The sequence below is a fragment of the Anticarsia gemmatalis genome, chromosome 4, assembly GCF_050436995.1.
Source record: "Anticarsia gemmatalis isolate Benzon Research Colony breed Stoneville strain chromosome 4, ilAntGemm2 primary, whole genome shotgun sequence".
NCBI classification, from domain to species: domain Eukaryota; kingdom Metazoa; phylum Arthropoda; class Insecta; order Lepidoptera; family Erebidae; genus Anticarsia; species Anticarsia gemmatalis.
This window is the reverse complement of record NC_134748.1, coordinates 14,427,204-14,449,840: the sequence shown is the minus strand read 5'-3', so window position 1 is coordinate 14,449,840 and position 22,637 is coordinate 14,427,204. Positions and strand designations below refer to the sequence as shown.

Genomic DNA, 22,637 nt, shown 5'->3' with positions numbered 1-22,637 from the left:
CCGCGCTCCACAAACAAATATGACAGCGGCGAGGGCTCTCCTTAATTGCGAACACACCAACAAACACACCAACACACCGTCACACTGTCACACTGTCACCTGTCCTCGGGGACACACTCTATTATAAGTCTTTGAACTTATTGATCATTCAGTCAGATCAGTCTTTGAAATTATTTCCTCAATTTGTCTTTGTGTTCTCATAAATTACCAAGAAGAGTCAGCAAATTCACATAATTCGTCGTGTACGTCGGTTTATCTATATCTATACTTATCTATAATCTATATTTTCTATATTTAATATTATAAAGCTGAAGAGTTTGTTTGTTTGTTTGTTTGTTTGTTTGAACGCGCTAATCTCAGGAACTACTGGTCCGATTTGAAAAATTCTTTCAGTATTAGATACTCCATTTATCGAGGAAGGTTATAGGCTATATATCATCACGCTACGACCAATAGGAGCAGAGCACCAGTAAAAAATGTTACAAAAACGGGGAATTTTTTCACCCATTCTCTCTTATGTGACGCAAACGAAGTTGCGCGGGTCAGCTAGTCATTAATATTGCTTAACTATGTTTATTCCGCATTTAAAACTATCACCATATTAATTACAACCTGCAACTCAGAATGGATACAGACCGCCGGAGATTTTATTCAGTGGAAAGCTATAGGGCCCCCTCATAGCTTTGCCCAGCAGTCGACGTTACAGCGACGTTATTGTAATAATAAATAATGAAAAGCCTTGCTAGTAAACGTTCTCTGTATTTAACACAAATATGACGTTACGGACGATTTCAGTTTCTCTTCCGAATATTTCAAATGAATCAAGCTGGTATTTACCAATTAGTGTTTTGTCAGGAAACGACTCGACGTAAGTTATCGCATTTGTGCAAGTAATTTAAAGCACTGTGTTTATTGCTGTTAGAATCGCAATAGGTAGACATGAAATAATTATATTAGATGACACCCTTAGTACAGTGGTTAAGATGGGAACAATGCCACAATCACTACTACTTTGGTTGATTTATAGAACAATATTTATATTCAAGTGATTCTTGCTATTTCGGATACTATAAAAGTGGTATTGGATACGAGGTCGATTCTTAAAAAAATTGCTACCGGTTGTATCTGCTGCTTATTATTACTGTAGCGCAAATTTTCTTTATAATATTGCAAATGTAGTGAGTGTGTGCCAGTACACGACACAGTGTGACAAGTTGGAACACAGACCGCGACACAGAGAGCGGTCATTAAGAGACTGCGCTTCTTGACGTAATTAAGTAATGTGCGACGTATGATGTGTGTGTGCAACATGTTTGATACACATTGATTGATTACACAATACACAGTATACTGCTCACTATAACTATTATTTTAGGCTGATAGAGGGACCCTATCAACAAAGATTTGGTACCGTATTTTGTCACATAGCTATTTGTATTTTAAGAGGTGATTATCCTATATAATTTTAATCTGAAATTTCCTGTGTTCCATTATTTATCTAGGCATAGTACCAGTATTTAGATTTTTAATATAGATTTCGAAAGTTTTAAAGTATTATTCGGAAGAAGTGAGCAACGAATAATAAATAATTGGTGCATCATACAGAAATTTACAAATAAATACAGAAGTATGATTAAATGAGTGTAATATTGAGGGCAGCGGTAGTTTGCATAGTAATATGAGTGAATATTTGGAGCAGCACGCGCGCCGCGTGTGATCGTGCGAGCGCCGCCTCTCGCGTGACAACACTCTGTAAAACAACCATCATTTCATGAAAATTCATGAAAAACTATCGTGAATGGAACTCATATTTGTTGAATTTAATTATGAGCCTGAGATGTAGTAGTATCTTACTTTAATATCGTGTAGTGAAAAGTTATGGAATGTGTGCCATAACTATCCACTGAAGACTTTTATTTGCCCTGAAGATGATGATATTACTCTGATGAGCACACACGATTTTTTTACTACAAGAAATCTTGTCACGCAGACGAAGTTGTGGACAGAAGTTCCGGACCCGAATCATTTTCAAGGGGTTTGTTAGGTTCTTTAATTTGATAAATTTGTTACTGTTAATCAGAGCTACATCATAAATATTTGTCTAATCTTAATATTTTATCCACGATTTAAGTAAAGATAAAAAGAAAGATGCAAGGAAGTTTTTAATGCAATCTCTAATTAAAAATGTACAGAGAACTCAGTACGTTATTTATTCTTAAAAAACTTGTGTATAAGTACAAAAGTATATAGTAATAGTTAGAATGATTAGGGTGCAGTAACATCGTGTAGTGTCGGTCGGCGGGTCGCGCGCTCGACCTCGATGCCAGCCGATAGGACGTTCTTCAGCTATCGCCGCTTCCAGAAGCGCCCAGTTCAAGGGGCATGCATTATCACTCTCTTACACATTACGAACGATACTGAACCCTACGGTGTAAAACTTAAGATTAGTTTTTATTTGGACTTCTTATGGACATACAGAGAGGTCGCAGTGTTATCGGGTAGTTCTTCGTTATTTTCCGATTATAGTGATTAAGTATAAATATTCGTTGCTCTATTTCTGTATGTGGTGACAGACAGATAAGGACGGTACGTTTTTATGGGAGCTTCGATAAACGCGGCTTATCGCTGCTTGTTTGTAGACAGTCCCGGGACAGAGTGCTCAAGTACTCACTAACCAATGATGTTTATTTAAAATACTATGCCCGAATTCAGAATGTTAATACCTAATATACGGGGATTAACCGATATATGCCTCATTTGTTTACAAGTGAAAAGTGCAAGCTTCTTTCTATATTATTTGAAATCACCAAACGACGTCTACTGTCACTCAAACTAAAGACAGCATCTATATTACTTCAGCTAAATAGCAAAGCAAACTTATGAGCCACCACTAGTACGTTCAGAGACGATACATATACGATTAAGGATGTTGTTTTTAAAATAAATGTAACCTTACTTAAGAGAACAACGTGTTGCTCAGTGATTAATTGATCACACGTCGTGTATCTCTGCATTTATATATCGTAATTATACGTTACGAAGCTATTCCATAGACGACTGGTATTACGTATGAATGGAGGAAGAATACTAATCACTGTTAACACTTACTTGAGCTATCTTAAATAAATAACAAGCATCGTTACTTGTATATGATATTATAATGATTTGTGTAAGTTCAACGTTCAAGCAAAAGCACTATCTCCAAAATAAACTGTTTCAATCACATGACTATTATCTGTGTCATTTACTTACTAATACAAGATCACTTACTTGTCTCAGCTGTCACGTTGTAACGTTAATATATTGAACTCAGAATTGATATTTTTCGGTCTGCCTTTTCTGACCTCTGCCTAGCCGTCAGACATTTCCATTTGCGGGATGCTCTCTACAAAATCTGTTTAAAAAGATCTCATAGTTTCTGATTATAACTGTAAGCTTTCCTTTCAAAGCATTTCTATCACACAAGCAATAATACCTTTCAAAGTGTTTACCTTAACATTTGAGCTTTACGCCTAATAGATGGCACAGCTCAAGAAATGTACTGAATATTAAAGTTAATCTTTTAAAGCTTATAAAATAACGGACAGAAGAACGTTTTCGTACACATAATATATTATCTAAAGCCGGCTGTGGGACAGGTTGTTCACTAATCTGTCGTATAAAGTCAAGCTAATCTCTGGTTGTTTCGATGTGATTATCCGTTTCCTTGCTGCGTCGTGAACTGTTGTGCAACAAATACCGCGCTACTTAGCCAACAACTCGTTATGGAAATCACTGATTTACTTATTTATGTTTTATGATAGACACTGCCGATGCTTGTATACTTGTACGACTCATAATAACGAAAGCAGTAAATCTATTTCCGATTAAATTCGAAAGTTATTCCGTCTGTCTAGTTGTCTGCTAACTATTCACGGCTAAACTGTTTTAACTAATGCAATTAATATGGATGAATGCCTGTAGATGAATAAGCTAGAGAAAATGGGGGCAAGAAAACTAACTAGGTAGGTACTTTTAAGGATAAAAGTGTAGGGAGTATCTCCGATTACCTACTTGAGTACTTTCTGTAGTTAAAGTTCTTGCGAATGATTTCCAAACAGCTGTGTAGTTAAATAAACTAGAGTTAAGTTAGCAAAAGAGAGCATACTAGCAAGAGCTAATTAACCAATGAAACAAAAACACAATCAGAACATGTGGAACAAACAAAAACAAAACAAATCAACTTCAATACTAAACTTGTAGCTTTAAGCTCCACGTTACGTTTTTGCTACCGTATAAGTTTTTACTTGGAATAAAAAACATGACACGAAAGAAAAAGGAACACACGAACACACACACAAACACGCTGCACGTAAGTGTAGTGTGTCAGATTCCAATGTGGATCACCGATCACTTGATCAGCAACTTGTTTGTGCATCAAAAGTATTTGGACTTTGGCTACTCGCACACCTTCTTGATCTGGAATTCAGGTTTAGTATTTTGAATGTGTAGTTTCAGAGTTTCGGAAAGACGTTCAAGTTTATATTCATTTCGAAATTAAGGTAAAAAAACGAGCACTATGTACTACAAGTGTAATTTTTTTTCTGATCAAGATATATAATCTGAAAACTACAGTTGACCTTAGGGTCAGGGACGACCAAGAGCACCAATTTCTGATTCTGCTTACTTCACCTCCGTTGTGTTGAACTCGTTGTAATTAACGCTCAGATTGCCACACACTCATTAACATAGTTCGGAAAGTGTCGTGGAATCGGGCGCGTTACGCAACTGCTTACATAAAGTGAACATAATGCACATTGATCGGAACATTGGTGTAAGGTATAAGTAGGTTGAATGACACGCTCGTTCGTATCCAACACTGCAACGTGGTCGACGCACAGGGGCGCAGGGTAACGTGCTGATAGCCAACGATTTACGACTCAAGACAATGTCCAACTCTGATTCGATTGAAAACCTACTTTGCGATTTAATTGTTTTATATTTTGGAAGATTTCAAGTAATAATAAACTTAAGATAATGTGTGCTCTGAATCGCTTTTAATATAATTATGTTTTGCGTGAGATTTGAATTATTTGAATTTTGATAGCAAGATTATACTGGGCAGCTATCTTTAAAAGAGTCTTGTTATATGTTTACCCTTTTCAATTAATTTTACCATTACATACGTTATAATACCTAGAAATGGGAGTTTGAAACAACCTTGAGTTATTGAGCTTTTGCGCTGAATTCGAAGAAACTAGTTATCGCCCGCGTGCCGTTGCGTTCCATCGCCCAAATTAGGATTCATTCATTCATCCGAATTAGACGCTTTGCGCAAACACAGTTTCTGCGCTGGTCATAGGTCTCTTATCCAAATAGGGGAGCAAACATTTGCGATTTTGGAATACAGCTTTAAGTACATTCAGATCAATACAATTCCTAATGACATCCTGCATCGATTCAAGTCATCAAAAAAGAAAAGAAACTAGCTGTCTTAACGTATCTTGATAGTAAGATAATGAGCGTGGCCGTAGGTTCGTGTACTGGCCAGCGCTCAGAGGGCCAGGTGTGTGTGTTCACTAGTCACAGTTGTCACAGTGGTCACATAACTCAGGGCAGAAGGGCGCGCATAAATACACCATCGCTATTCATTGATATTCATTCTATATGGAAATTATAACCATGTTTAGCTCACGGCGTAAAAAAATTTGAACGTTTTTTTAATTGTACCGAGTTCTGTAGAATTTAATTGTTTTTTTAATGTTTGTCTACAGCTGTTTAGGTGTTCAGCGCCGTGTCTCAGTCTGCCTTTAGGCTGATTTGTTTTCGGAACGGTAGTTTAATGTAATTTATCAGCCAGCATTGATTATTTTTAACTTGATGATAAGCCTAAGTATGGAGCACGGAGATGCTCAATGAGAGCACAAACGTTTCATGAGCTGAAATAGCTATGAGTGCTTGAAGCAATCAATGTACCCTAAGTATTGTTTTTCCATGGTTTGCACGGCATTCTAACCAAAATGAAATTCTCTGAACAACATCGTTGAAACTTGAAATCTGTCGGTATGTATGAGTGTTGTACTGTGGCATGCGGTCATGTATGGATCATACTCGTAACATAATCGATCACGCGGTGAGAGGTGACGATCAATATAAGACACGTGGGCGCGTGACACCTCACTACTTAATTATTTAATTAACAGCTTATACCTATTCTCAAGCTTTAACAGTTCAGTGACCTCTCGGGCAGCTTTAAGTGGTTGCTATAGAAGAGCGAAGTATTGACCGAATCACTTAGTCAAAAGTACTTTTGACCAGCTCCATTGGGCAAAAGTACTTTTAACTGTTGTTTCAGTCAAAACCACTTTTGACCAGCCTGCTCAGTCAAAAGTACTTCCGTACTGTACCTACTCAGTTGACAACTATTTGAAAGCCACTCTACATCTCTTGGGGGGAAGTAAAGCGGGTAGCTAACGAGCTATTATCAGAATTAAAAAAAAAGATTTATACGTAATTTTCGTATAGGTGTTTGTTTGTATAGAGGTGGTCGTAAAAACTACCTCTGACGTCTCTAGTAATTAAGTAAATATAATGTGTCATGTACCTATGTGACGTCATTATTAAAAGTTATCGATTAAGAGATAAAACATATTTGATAATGGTTTATTGATTATTTTTTTTATCAGATAAGTTTTGATTAGGACTTAGAACTGTTATTACTTAACTAGCCGACCCGCGCAACTTCGCTTGCGTTACATAAGCGTTCAAATTTTTTCCCGTTTTTGTAACATTTTTCACTGGTACTCTGCTCCTATTGGTAGTAGCGTGATGATATATAGTCTATAACCTTCCTCGATAAATGGACTATCTAACACTAAAAGAATTTTTCAAATCGGACCAGTAGTTCCTGAGATTAGCGCGTTCAAACAAACAAACAAACTATTTAGCTTTATAATATTAGTATAGATTTTTGAGAGTTTCTACATTTATTATGAAATTATGTTGAAAAATCTGACAAGCTAGACATAGTTTCAGGGAGAATAAGAGATGTTTTAAGTATTTTTTCTAATATCTCCAGAAAATTAAAGTTTATTTGATATTCATAAACGGGCTCTCATACAGGTTTGTTTATTCCATAAGTCACAATCAGCTGTTGCCACCTGCCGGCGGTGAGCGGAACTAATCGAACAACATCACCGTCCATGGCGTCCATAATCTGATGCTCGTACAATTAATACGTTTAGCTATTTATGGCATTTTAGATTTAGATGTTTTATACAACAAATAACACTGAGTTACTTATCTCTCGTCTCATCCGGTTATAATGATTTTGTTATTGTGTTTTGATGTTTTCTTACAGATAATAGGATAAACGCGTACATACAGAAATGACAAGATAATGTAAGATCTATAAATTTTAATGAAACTGTTTAAAACTTTGTTTGTTCTTTGGTTTTCTCTCGTATATGCTTTAATACATAGATATATGAGTACTTATACGATTTGGCTCTATTAAGGATCACTTTAATTATGTTAAGAATTCTTTGTCAAATTCTAATAAACAATTTGGTTAGGAAGTCATATAACCGCTCTCTAATAACATAGTCCTGCTTTATTCACCAATATTTTTTGCACGTGGGAATGGAACCCACGATCTCGACACACCGTGGTAGCGCTGTAAACACTTAGTTTTGTCTAACACATACAAAAAACGGACAAGTGCTACTTTATATCAAATATAATGAGAATACCGCGATGGTATAGACTTTCACGTTGTCATACCTATGTAGTGATGACGCGACATAATGCGAACGACCGCGACCTGTTGCCGACCGAGCGTCGGGCTTCACCTGTAACATAGGGCGAACTCAGCAGTAAACGTGAGGGAATCAAGTGGTGTTAGGAAGGTCAGTGTGCATATCGAATTATACCTACATGCAAGTAATGTGTTGAGTTTGAATTTATTAATGAACAGACTGGGGAATGTAATCACATTATATCAGGTCTTAGAAAATAATTGTATAAGTCCGACTATTTTATTAGTTTCATATGAGAACACATGTCATGGGCACGGAAGGAGGAATACAAATAGACATCTAATAACGACTGAAAAGATATCGCTAAATATAAATGTATCTATACAAACGTACTTTCACTTCAGGATAAAATAGAGGCAATGCTTTAGAAACGCAGTTTTCAGCAGCGCGATTTCCTAGTCCCGGACTAACGAGTTTCTTTTTTAGATTTTCATACAAAACTTCGCGTTAGTACGGTAAAGTTGTTGATAGTCGATAGGGATAGAGACTCGCCCTACAGGTCTTTTGGGCTTTAAGACCTTTTTTAATAACTCAAGAATAGCTAGCAGCAATAGGAGTAAGGGCTGCTTATTTCATGATTACGTACCGTTCTTGTTTTTAAAGACAATCTGATATGTGCCTAAGAATGACGATATCTAAGTACTTAGAATAAGTGCAATACAAAATGTTGGGTAGGCGTCGCTATAAAATATCATAGAACATTTTATGTGTGATCTCGTGGAGCGTGGAGTGTCGCCGAGGTAACAATGTCCATATTGTCCATATACGGTGTTGATGTGGTCTATAAACTATCATCGGATGACGTCCTCCTCTGCTCATGTGGCTGACACTGTATGCAAATTACTGCAACATTGTACACAAATATATGATGCGTTAGATAAGTAGGTATATGTAGGAAACTAACTCACGATCCAATGTAGGTATGTAGTTATTTAAAAATGAATTAAATTAGCTTCGGTACGTATGTTCAGTATATGGTCAGTACGCACTGTGCCAGAATCTCAAGAAACCCAAATGTACAGAATTCATTTCTTTAGGTATAATAATTAAGATTTATGTGGGCTCTTGTATTGAGTTTCATGAAATAATACTGTAGAACACTATTCCGGTCGTTAAAGTGTGAAATTCGTTTGAATATTTTAGTTAGAAGCAGAATCGTGCAAAATAATAAATATGTTAATTGAGTGATTGATTTACGACATTTTTTAGTTAAAACAATAAAACAAAGTAGATAAGCATAATAAAAATTGTTTATACAATCTCAGTACCTAATTCGGAAGGAAATTTCCGAAGATAAAGTGAGCGAGGGCTATCGGAATATTGTTGAAATATTTCACATTCATTATGATATCATCAACCGGATGCATTTACATTTATTTATCACTCGCTCCAATCATGTTCACTTGTATTAATATGTATCAAACTATCTAAGTAGGTGTTATATTGCAATTGCTCTGTCATTATACTCCTCTGCTTGTTTCACCATTTTGGGTCAGTAATGACACAATTTTTGCTAATAATACGATTTAAACCTTTGTTGGTTATTTCTTCAAACAAAAGAAAGTTTCTTTTTCGTTCTAGGTAATGCTTTCTTTTACGTTCTAGGTAAAGCTTATGTCAGATTCAGATTTACTTGGGATCCCGATAAAATATGGGTAGTTTAGCCTGGGTATTAGTTTTCATGATACGAAGGTACTCGTATATTCCACAATGTATATTGTACTTATTATTAATAGTGCCCAATGCTTGCAAAGCAATCAGCGGGTAGGGTGCTTTTGGCATAATGGCATTTGAGCTGAGCGTCTCCTGAGCGTGCTTTGGATTGCACCTAAAAGTTGGTCCCAGTTCCTATCAAATAAGATAATTGTCGTCAAGCTTTGTCAGAGGCTTTCGGAGGGTTTGTTGATTAACTTTGATATTAGGTTGATAGGTTGACCATTAAGTGTGCGATAAATCAATGCATCTTTAATTGGGTTACTACCATTCAAACTTGCTATTCTATATGAAATGTCAAATCACATTTTAGTATAGAAATACGGAGTAATTAATGACTTCACAGTTTCATATTTTCGTTGGTATCGAATGAGTGACTAATAAAATGTGTCAGTCTGTAATAATCACAATTTCAACACTATTTACAAAATAAATTACACAGAATGAGCATGTTAGATGAACCTTTTACGAGTACAAGTTTAATAATTTTTCGTGAACGCAGTCAACTACCCAATTAAGTGGCTAGACTTGAACTTTAGACATCAATATCGATCACATGCATCTATTAGTCATTACACGTTCAATAAGCCTCGAATAATCCGTTCTTATTTAGAGGAAGAAGAAAAACAATCCGGTATCAAAACCCAATTGCTTATCTAATCATAATTATTTGTAGACATATATCATTATCATAACGATTAATGATCGTTACTGATTCGATAATCTTATTTCTTTCCAAACTTTTGTGTATTACTTAATACTCAACGTTGTGTTCAAGTTATTCAAGCCGCTGGAAATACTCTATCTTAACGACTGCAAAAGGACTACTTAGGGTGGCCATGTATGGGCTCGCTACTGACAGTTAACCGACCGATAAGTACAAATGTGTACGACTGTCAATAAATATGGTGTAACTGTTATCTGTTTCTAAAAATAACCTCGTAAAGGAATGTACCAAGTACCTACAGTCCTACATATATTAAAGGATGATAATGTACTACAGAGTAAGTCATACATCGACATCACGATTGAATTAGAATGATAGATTCCTATTTGAGAAAGTATTTGGCACTGGGCTCCTCTGTTTCGTGACGTACATATTAATAAAAGCAACAGAGGATTTGTGACTAGACAGCCCGAGAGGCTTTCAAAGGAGTTCTGTTATGAAGACCGTCGTTATTTTATAAAAGTGGAAAGTTTGACAACGCGTGCTTTAAGGCTATTGAGCAACCGGAAAATCCAACATTTTCCCGGACTTACGTGCCTTGTTCCGTGTCTAGTTGTTGGACCTTGATGTCCTAATTTCTTTGGAAAAATATTCTACGTCTGTATCTGGCTGGCATCATTGTTCCCAGCAAGTAAGAACGGCAAGTTAACTGAAATGTATGTAGTAGATGCAATAAACTGAGTAGAGGTCTAGAAGTGGAGATATAAGTTAGTCATACGCCCAGAAACATCTAGGGCCTCGTCGATTTCTCGTAATATTATGTATGAAGTCAATGTACCCAATATTGTACTGCGCCTGCCTTAAGTAATTTATATATACAATGTTGTATGTTAAATTATGTCAGACACTGAGATGTTTAGCGTAGTAGTCGACTTATCAATTTTGTTCTGATTTATCTGATCTTTAAGTAGAAAGTTAAAGAAAGCGTCAGAAGTTACTATAGCTAGTCCTAGTTGTGTATTTTGCTGTAGGAAATGGACGTTAAGAAAAAAAGAAAGAGCGGTTTGAAGCTCGATCCTGTGTCAAATTAAAGCTTTTTAGTTCCTAGTTTTTGTGGCATTTGTGTATGGTCTTCGTCGACCTGAATGAAGTTTAAATCAAATCTTAAATGACTGATATCTACGAAAATAATTTCATTAATTGAATAATGTTAAAGCTCTAAATTGTTGACAGAAATAAACAACATCGATTAATTTGGTTGCTACAATTAAGTAGTTATCATACATCTAATAAAACACGCCAAATAACGAGCGGCATAATCAAATTAGACCACGACACAGATCGTCCAAAACAAATCAGTGAGGACAAGACAACTTCGGGAACACTCGGCCATCGTCGGCGGTCGTCGGGTGTCGCCGGCCGCGCTATCGCCACAGATAATAAATCGTGCGATAGCCCCTGAACTGTGACATCTCGCGGCGATAACTGCACACTCACACACACCACAATACAATTCAAATAACACTCATTCCTCAGATAACTGGCCCATGTTTAGATCTATGCCTAATTTATTGTTGTACTCAATTATGAATTACTAAATGTATTCATTGATAATGACAGTTAGGTTTGCATGTGTTTAAAGTTCAACTATACTACTAACTAAATTAATTAATTAAATAATTTGAATATTATTATGTTGGCGTCTAGCTAACAAATTATTCTGAAATAAATTACGTTTTTCTAGTTCAAAGTAATGATTAATAACTCGCTTGCATGCTAAGTATGTATCATTTAAATGGTTTCTAAAATATTCTATCACGTTGCTTCATTTTATTTAATGATTCGTTTTGTTAAATTAAATGTGTTCAGTTTTGTTCAACTAACGCCATCTAGCGATAACGCACTGCGACATGATAATTAACACTGTACAATACTGAGCATCGTCATAGCTGTGATGCTAGTACTACATTGCTAGTAGTTTTATATAAGCAGGGTAGATGGCGCTAACATTAAAACAATAAAATTCACGACCATTTTTATTTTAGTGGATAGGTAGTATTTTAGTTATGCTGCATGCGTCGGGCATATTTTAAGAAGATTAAGTATATTACTTGGGCCGTAAAGAAGTTTAATAGATGGTTGAATTATGGCTATAGATCCTTAATAGCCTGCTTAATAGATTTTTTTATCATCATACAGAGCCTACATAATATATTTCCTTCATAACCAAATATAGGTATAATGTAAATTGCAATAAGTACATTTATTATTTTTGTGTGAGCAATTAATAGTTTCTAAAGTTTTGTTTTTAGAAGGCTGCGAATTTATAATGAGTAAGTTTAATAATAAATAGTGTTTTTGAACGACGACGACGTTGATGTCAAAACATTTTTATGACTTTGCCTTTTTAAAACTGTGAACAACAACTTGTTCTTGTCATTATAATAAATTTCAAAAGAAATATCAAGATTTTATGAAAAATATCAAGCAGCAAGGGCGTAGGACGTAGGCCTAATAGATCATATACAATGTGTACATGACAGCAATACAATAACTTTTATGAAATTAGGTATTTAATATCGTTTTGGTAGTAGATGCGTCGCGATTTTGCAAATGAACTGTTGATGCCACTGATAGAGATACATCAGCAATTCAGGACTGCAGATATCAGTCACCTAATATAATATTATGACAATGTAACTAACTCAATAATGCAAACGCATTCTATCTGCTTTGGAAGCAACGTAAAAATATAAACGAAAATAATAGAGAGCAATTTACCGTTATGCACTTAACATTCACTGAGATAGTTTAAGTTTCTTGGTACCTAAGTGCTCCAATTCCTGAAATAATGTCCCGTCATTTCATATTTGTCACATATAATTATTTAATTACTGGCAAATACGTTACAATCATACACCTCGTTCATTGAACTTGGAACAAAGTCACGATAATGATACATGTGGCGCCATCTATCCACCGTGTAACGACACCAACATTAATTATAAATTACACTTAATCATCTCGAGCACGCCAGATGGCGAGCCTTTGTCTGCTTAAACTTGGCTAAAATAATGATCTTCTTAGATAATAAATTCGAAAATTTGTGAAGATGGAGGTGTATGTAAGTATGTATGTTACTAAATCTTTCAAGCAAAATCTTTTGAACAAATTTTTGACCAATGGTTTATAACACATTTAATAAAATACTTTTTACCCCCTTGACATATTTTTGTACCGATAAAGCCGGAGATTGTAAATTAAAATGAAGCTGAAGATTAGTAACTTATAATCTTATAATACTGTAGATACCTCAACGTGTATGATGTAGGCTCGTAGCTGTCGTAGACTGTGTTGTAGTTTCGTAGACGTGTGCTACGAATTCTTGTAAACTATGTAAATATACAGAGTGGATGATATTATCGTTGCCTCAATGTCATAACTATAAACTTTTGTAAGCCTAGGTCAAAAGCTGGCCAACACTAAATAGTATTATGATATTATTAGATATCTATTTTATATCCTATGGCAATAAAGTATGTTTGTTTAATAATTGTACTTAAGTAGGAAACTGTTTTTAATAAAGAGTTTTACTTCTCAAGTATTTAAATTCAGGAAATTAATTCAATAGTAAAGTAGAACAGCGTACATTTCCTGACGGGAAATCTTGACTGGAATTAGCGGACGGAAGCTTGTCGCATACAAAACATTGCGGAAATGTAAATCGGCTTACAAACGTACGAGCAGGTTGTTGTGATTCACTAACTGTGACACCACACAGGCGTGCCTCACCACTACACGAATATCGTCATCACAATATGTACAGTCAGCTCCATAAGGCGCTTTACATCTTCATACTTTCAAAACCTCTTTATTACCAAATGTTAATAAACACATGAATAAAATCACGTAGAATTAGTTGAAATTAATCATTTCGATCAACGTCAGATGTTTTCTCGATGGAATAACATGCAATATAGGGTTTCGAAAGATTGAGTACGCTCAGCGACTTTTGGAGCTGACTGTACCTATATATGTGACGTGTTCATACTGTTCATGTAATTTTCATAGGGGATGTTTGACATGTTTGTATTCATGTCATGTCTGGCAAACGGATGAACGATTGTTAGCGGCCAGTGGTCATTTAGAGCTATTACGCACTGTCGACTGGTCGCTGGCGACTCGGTCGATGGCGACTGTGACTTACTATAGTTTATACAGGTGTTTACGCACTTGGTCGTCGATCGCCCGGGCGACTCGACGACTCGCCGCGTAGTGGCGACGTACAAGCGACTGCCGGTCGCCGGCGACCAGTCGACAGTGCGTAATAGCTCTTAGACTTGACATGGTGACACATATATGAAGGTATATTTCGAGTGCGAGGTCTCATCTCAGATTTTCGAGTTTGAAAAATAAATTCATATATTTATCTTGGTGTTCAACCCCTGATTTCTCCCCCCATTTCAGCAAAAGAGATAATAATTATCTCGATAAGTTTATTATCTTACTGAACGAAGAATTTAGCAGAAGATTTGTTTTGCATATTAATTGAACATTTATCAACTCATTGTCAAATCAAAGTTTATAGTCCCGCACTACACTCGTGGGACGTCTGAGATTGTCCAGACACGATGTTCAGAACTCAATCACGGTGTTTATTTATGTATCACAACGTCTGCTACTCGTGCTATCATACAAATGTATTAATAGTTAGTAAGCAAAACTACCCATTGTTTTTTGTTAAAAACGACCTTCCTGGCTGTTAACGAGACTTGTTTCATCTTTGGCTAAAATGTTACAATAAAAAAGACATCAATACCTTTCGACATTGCATTTAAGACCCGTCTATTCTTAATATCTGCACAAGACTTTATTTTAAGTTAAATATTTTTGCTTGGTCGTGACATAATAATTGTAACGTTTCAAATAGCTACATACTCCGATACTAAGTAATTAGCAATCAATTTTAAGTCTCAAAAACTCCAATATCAATCAAACTTTAATTTCATTAATTAAATTAAATCCGATGAAATCCGATCAAATTAATTTAGTAGAGGATTCCGTCGATAAATTAAATTAAGTAATTAGAATCAAAGTAAACGCGATAATACTTTATAAACGACCGGGGAACCGTGTCAAGTGGACACCCGGACACCCCGGACACTAGGGGGCGGCAGGGGGCGGGGAGGGGTCGAGGGAGGAGGGGTGGGGGCTGTATCCTTGCTCCAGACGGAGTAATTAATTGATGAAGGTGTCGAACGAAGCTATTGTGTCGCTGTGAGCCGCTCTGTATCACAATGTTGTGTATCGGGATGTCCGGTCAGAATTTGTTGATTGGGTTCTTATGACTTAGAATTAAGTTTGAGTTGATGACAGATTCTATTAATTAAAGCAACGGCGACGGCTGTGGTTATGCCGCAAATGAAGTACCTACAACATACAAGCAGGCAACCAGTTTAGGACAGACCAATCATTGCTTTTATCTCCAATCGTTCACGGTGATTGCTACAGACTGTAAGCGATTTAAATAAGATGTTTGTTGTATTCTAACAGGCTTTCCGCCAGTCAAACCCGGTTCAATGAATTGTCCGAACTGACTTAATTAAAGTCTCCACGTTGACACCGTTCCAAATTCACTCCTACTTACTTTCACTGTACACACACATTTTAGAGATAATTAAATTTAAAGTTTATTAATTAATAAAACGTAAAGTTAGCGATGTTAAAGCTGATCTTTGTAATTTTTCTCCGCAGTTATTAAATTAGTTTTCTTTAGGACAGTGATTCGCAATCTGTAATTTCAGTGTCTAATACTTTGAAATAGGTTCAAATTTAGCCAGATTTATCTGAACTACAGATTTACATAGGTATTATCATTAGTCCCGCATATTTTACGGTAGTATTATCAAATTTGATGTGGTTTTTAGAAAGACTTTGTCAATGTTAGTATACAATCATGCAAAAATCATTAAAATAATCAAATTCATTCATTTCTGAGCAATACGTCCATGCCAATAGCAACTAGAACGCCAGTAGGTATCCTTTATAATAAAAACTTTGAGAGCCAGTGCCTAAAACAACAGGTGCACTCAGTAATCTTTTAGTTGGAGCGAAAAATACGACGTCCAGGGAACGACACGCGCTTTGACAAGACAACTAACTTAGTTCCTAGTTGTGAGTAGATTGATCATCCTCCGAGCTCCTCCGTGTCCCTCCGAGTCTCCATTACTCTCGCGGATCATTTGCACGACTATGATAAACGTACACCTTTCCAACAGTTGGAACATTTACTTGTAAGTTTGTAAACTGTCATGGAACTGGAAACATTAGTTATTTCCTTCTTGTTCTATTTTTCGCGACAGGTAGACAGGAAAGGCTATGATTAATCTAAATGTCTCATTCCTAATCTCCTCTTAAAGCAAGCAACCACTTCGATTAATTGATTCCTTTAAGACTAGTAGCGTAATTCTGAGGCGCTGATCAGATTTTCGTGCAAATTTTCTTGGTAACTAACCGGTAGTCGGTTTCGGTAGTCGATAGTGGTACATCATCGAGCGACAAAGAGACGAAAGATCTCTGAAACATCAAACCAGTGTCCCTGAGTCCTCAGAATGTATGATGATGGTTCGCGACCTATTCACGCGACTACGCGTGATAGGAGTTTCAGTAGGTACCTATTTAGGTAGATTCTGTCGTAAAGTTATCGAGCATCATGCAATGGTAGCTGCTTGTTAGCTATTGACGGAAGCCCAAGTATTTCCTTGTTAGCAGGCTTTTTAAACCATTCTCTTCCTATTTATTCAACAAGGCATCAAATAAAATTTAAAGACATCCATCACTTAGTACACAATTGTATCAAGTACAATTATCCTCAAGGCATTTACAGTGGTAACAATAACAGTAGATTTGCATGACAAATGGAGGACGTTGTGACCGATTGCTATTGTTCCGTCCTCTATAATAACACTCCTTATAATGGATCGCTAGTTAAGCCAGGTTTATACGGAACCGATCTGAGTCTAGGGTACATTGTTCTTGCTATAGAAACAAGATGGTCGCAGTTGTGCTTTTCATTACTAAATTCAGTGGAAATTCCTCTAGAAAGGGAGTAGGGATCCCGGTATTGAGCAGCGTTTCATACTAGGTATAGCCTACTGGGATTAATTGACTTAACAGTAGAACACTAACGTAGTAAAGGCACGCTGTAGAAAATTTTAGAGAGTATGGGGAACACCAGTTAATTTTAACGGCTACCTTCTTTCTCGAAGATCTTCTTTTTCGAAGTTACCAAAGAATTCTAAAAATAAATTACTGTAGTCTTAACAAAATGATTGGTCTGATTAGTAAGGACTTTTGTCGCCTCTACTTCCTCGATTTGAGCAAATGTAATTCCGATTTCAAGCATGTTTTTACTAAAAGTAATTTATTTTTATTAAATGCTTTGTACAGTACAGTCACTATTCCTTTAATTTATTTATTTATTTTATTTATTTAATCTTTGGAAGACCAACAGCAAACAATAACATTTTAAATGCATACAATACGCAACAGACAGCCAATTATAGGTCTCCGCTTTTAGCTACTTTATATAAAAATAAAAATGATGCGTGAGCACTGAACTTATACAAACATAATAATAATGTACGAAATAATGAAAATCAAAAAGTATGTAAAACATTAAGACGTAAAAATCTAAATTAAAAAGTTGTTATGTTAATTTATTGCGGTTATCTATGGAAAAAAAATCAAGACTGAGCATCCGCCTCACTGAACTGGGTTTACTAGTGAATACATCGAAGTCGTGTGTTCTTGTTTGTCCATTTAGAGTCTTAGCTGCTCGCCAGAGAAATGCATTTTGACGATAGTTTGTAGAGACTAATGGTAGGTGCACAGGCACATAATGTCTCACGCTTCTCGATGGTACATTAAAACTAATTTTATTTAAAAGGTCAGGGCAATCAATTATACCGGATAACATATTTAACAAATAAGTCACATCGGCAATTGCGCGGCGATGAGTTAAGGGAAGTATATGAAATTTTCTGCAGAGAGTAAAGTAATCATCGGACTTATATTGTATTTTAAGTTTATAGCATAAAAATTTTATGAACTTGCGTTGTATATTTTCTATTCTAGAGATGTATTTATTATATCGCGGGTTCCAAACCTGGCTTGCGTATTCTAATATACTGCGTACATAGGTACAGTATAAAATTTTTAGTGTTTTGGCTTCTTTGAAACTATCACATGTACGTATAACGAACCCTAGTGCCTGGTATGCCTTGGTTACTATGCTATTAATGTGATCTTCAAAAAGTAATTTAGGATCGTGTATAACGCCAAGATCGCGAACATTCGTGCATCGTTGTAGTTTGTGGCCATTTAAGTAGTATTCCGAGGATACAGTTCTGGTTTTTCTACTGTAAGTCATGACCAGACATTTAGAGGGATTTAAATCTAATTTATTAAGTTTACAGTAATCGGTTAAGCGGTTAAGATCCGATTGGACACCAAGGACATCCGTAGGCGTTGAAATAGATGTAAAAATTTTCATGTCGTCAGCAAAGCACAAAACCTGGTAATTTTGGAAGCACTTATCTATATCATTAACGAATATAAGGAATAACAAAGGACCGAGGAGGGAACCTTGCGGAATGCCACTCGGTACCTTTACCCAACTTGATATGTAGTTATTGACCACTACAGCTTGCGAACGGTTAGTTATATAAGATGTCAACCATCTCAACAAATCTCCTCGTATCCCGATTAACTGTAACTTTGTAATTAACACGGTGTGATCTATTCTATCAAAACATTTTGTATAATCAGTATATATTACATCAACTTGCTTACCGCTACTCATAGATTCAGTGATGTAGTCATTAATTAAAATGAGGTTCGAAGTTGTAGAACGACCTTTCATGAATCCATGTTGAGTATTGTTAAAACTATTTTTTAAAGCCGCGTAAATTTGATTATAAATAATTTTTTCGAATATTTTTGATAGTATGCATAATTTAGAGACTGGTCTGTAATTAGTAACATCTGATTTAGATCCTTTCTTATGAATGGGCGAAATAAATGCCTTCTTCCATATCAAAGGTACAGTGCATTCGGCAACAGATTTCTTAAATAGTATGCTGATGGGGATAGCTATGGTGTCGGCACAATTATATAGGAATAGAGGAGGTATTAAGTCGGGTCCTGCTGATTTTTCGAGATCTAGTGACTTTAAAAGTTTCGTCACTGTTGTGGTGTCTATATACACTTTGTGAATATCTGATACAGCATCTTTATGAGAATGTGAAGAGATAGTGAGGGGAGAAGATGTATGAGATGGTTGCAAAAATGTTGAGTGGAAATAACTAGAGAAAGCGTTACATATGGCATCACCCGTGTTTGCTAGCTGGCCATCATATGCAACGGAGCCTGGTATAGTTGAAGACTTACGACGTGATTTGACGTAAGACCAAAAATATTTAGGATTAGTCTTGATTGATTCCTCGACTGATTTGATGTAATTCTCATAACACTGTTTTTCTAAACGTTTAACTCTTTCTCGTAATAATTTAAACGCCTCGTAGTCCGACCGATTGCCGTAAACTTTGAATTTTTTATTGTACTTATGTTTTTCTTTAATACATTTTTTTAATGAAGGTGTATACCACGGGGGAAATGAATTGTTATCATATGACAATCGTTTGACGATATATTTATCAATAAGTTGCATAATTAAAGAATAAAAACAGTCAACCGCGTCATCGACCGACATATCAGCGAATTTGCTACACCAATCGATATTACTGATACTGTTGTTTATTTCGGTATAATTACCTTTCAAGAATAAATATTTGGTTCTAGGTGCAGGTTTCAAGTAATTTAGTTTAGAAATTGTAATTTGAACAGAGAGAGCCTTGTGATGTGGGTCAATTGGAACTAATGGGTCTGAACATTCTGACACTTCAACGGTGCTGTTGGAAAGGACGAGGTCCAAAATTCTACCATATGTATTATTTACATGATTGAATTGCTGTAAATTCAGATAGTGCAATGTATCTATAAAGCTTTGCTCATCGGGGGTACTCGCTATAATAGGTGTTGTTATATTGTCATCCCAGTTCCACGATATACCGCTCAAATTAAAGTCTCCTAATATTAGGAAGGTATCGTTGGTATGATTAATAACGTTTTCCTCTAATTTAGACATGTAGTTTTGAAGCTGACAAGAAAAAGATAGACCGGTATTTTGCTTACACAAATATAGAACCCCTATAAATAAATTGCTTTGGTGACGGTGGGAAATATTGGTAGGTATTTCGATCCAAAGATCTTCTGCTGTGGAATTAAAATTATATTTGATATTGGCAGGAATATCCTTTCGAATTGCAATTAGTACCCCTCCGCCACGAGTTTGATTAGTAAGTTCATACTCTCTGTCACGTCGCCACACCACATATATTATCTGTTATCGAACAATTCGGAATCGCTAATACTAGGCGTTAACCACGATTCGGTCACTACTACAATATGATATGAGTTAAGGCAGACATTTCGGTAAAATGACAATGTTTTTGAGCGAAGACCGCGTACATTTTGATAAAAAATAGATAAACTATTAATACGGAATGTATTATAACTAGCCATTTTTGTATTTTATACACAAAAACATAACAAGCAACATCTCAAGACCATAATAAAATACTGATAAGCACATTATTTTAACCAGAACACTAAAGCATAATTCACCCAATACCCACAATAATAAAGCGCAGAAGTAGTGAGATAAAATGTGCAAAACATGAGACCTCTCATTCTCAGTAACCAGCCGCGGTAGCGTACAACGCCGTGCGAGCGAGATAGCAATATGTCTTGCATTTTTTACTTGAAGCTGAACAGGCCAGCTAGCGCAAGCGTTGGCGCGCGATGACGACTCAGTTCGTAAAGCAGGAGTGCTCAATCTTTTACATGCAATGGAGTTTAATAGTGAAAAATAAATACAATATAAAATGGAAAAGTTATTATAAATGTTAACCCACGAGAACTTTAAACCAAATGAAGCATTAAGACTTTGATGAAATATCAGCAAACTTATTATACTACAATTTAAACAATTTTGTTTAAATCCTGAACCTTATTAATAATAATAGCATGTGATGTATCATTTTTACGTACATGGATTGTGCCGTACTTCACCCAGACGAAGTTGAAATTTTTCTTTTTGGCGGCTTCTCTAGTTTTGTTTAATAGAATCTTCATATCGGCACTTAAGTGGTCGTTGACATAGATTTTCTCGGAGGAGTTGTGGTAGCCGAAATCATCTGCTTTAAGTGACTTCTTAGCGCGTGCATTCGCGATGAATTCTTCTTTGATATATCTGTTTATAAAACTGATAATAATCGGCTTCTCCTTAGAATTGTATGAAGGAACTCTAGACACATAATTGATCTGGGTTTTAGACACCTCATAACCGATTTTGGTACTGATGTTAGCGATGATTTTAAATAAATTTTCATTTTTTTCTTGAGGTATACCTTTGATCTCCACGTTGTTAAGGCGGGATCTTTGCTCCTCTTTGCAATTATACTGCTTAAGCTCCTGTACTTCCTTTTCCAACAAAGCCCACTTATGTTCTATATCTTCTATGCCTTTTTCGGCTTTGAGTATCCTTTCGTTGCAGTCATCCATTCTATCGCTGATAAACTGGCATGAACTCTTAAGGTCTAAAATTTCCTCTCTCATGTGCTTGATATCTTCTGAAATCTTAGGTATACTGACGAGTTGGCTTTTGATTTCTCTTATCTCATTCATAATACCTTCGAGAGTAACAGCTTCTTTTGGAGGTAATGATGTCGGAGAAATGTCTTTGCATGATACACATTTCCATGCCGATCTTCGTTCTGCACCTAATCGTTTCCAACCCGATTCCGTCATGTTCGCACACCCAAAGTCAAAGTGTTTCTTACAACCTCCACAAATAACGCCGTTAGAGAACTGACTGTTACAAGAGTGACACTTCAACATTGTTATTTTAGTTATTTATATGAATCGACTTCTAAAAAATGTTGACGATATATGAAAATTTTATTTAAGCAAATACGTGTTGTTCGTACAGTGGTCACACGCCGAGTGTGATTAATAATATAGACTTTATATTTTGTGACAACGTTAACGTCTCAAGTTAAACTGGCTTATTTAAACAACAAGGAACGACTTCAAACTAATATTAATATACAACAAATGAGTTATTGTTGCCGCCATTTATTCGCTTCAGTACAAATGATAATAGTTCACTTGATGGATTCCTATTGAACTAGTTTGTTGGCTGATTTATTTGTGTTGCGCTATCTCTGTTCAACATGGTTGATAGTTTAGACAGTTACAAGTTTGAAAGACACTTTGTAATAATGTTGTCATATTAATTTATTAATTTAGACTTTATAATACAAAGTTCTTCTATTAAC

General features: G+C 35.8%; 1 protein-coding gene across 1 annotated transcript; it reads right to left on the bottom strand.

The window, feature by feature from the left end:
- Positions 1 to 1,633: 1,633 nt before the first annotated feature.
- LOC142987868 (uncharacterized) lies at positions 1,634 to 22,107 on the bottom strand. The gene is made up of 2 exons (XM_076136805.1): positions 21,349 to 22,107; positions 1,634 to 1,750 (listed from the first exon to the last, which is right to left on the bottom strand). Exons 1-2 carry the CDS (start codon positions 22,105 to 22,107, stop codon positions 1,634 to 1,636), a joined length of 876 nt encoding a protein of 291 aa, XP_075992920.1.
- Between the last annotated feature and the right edge of the window lie 530 nt (positions 22,108 to 22,637).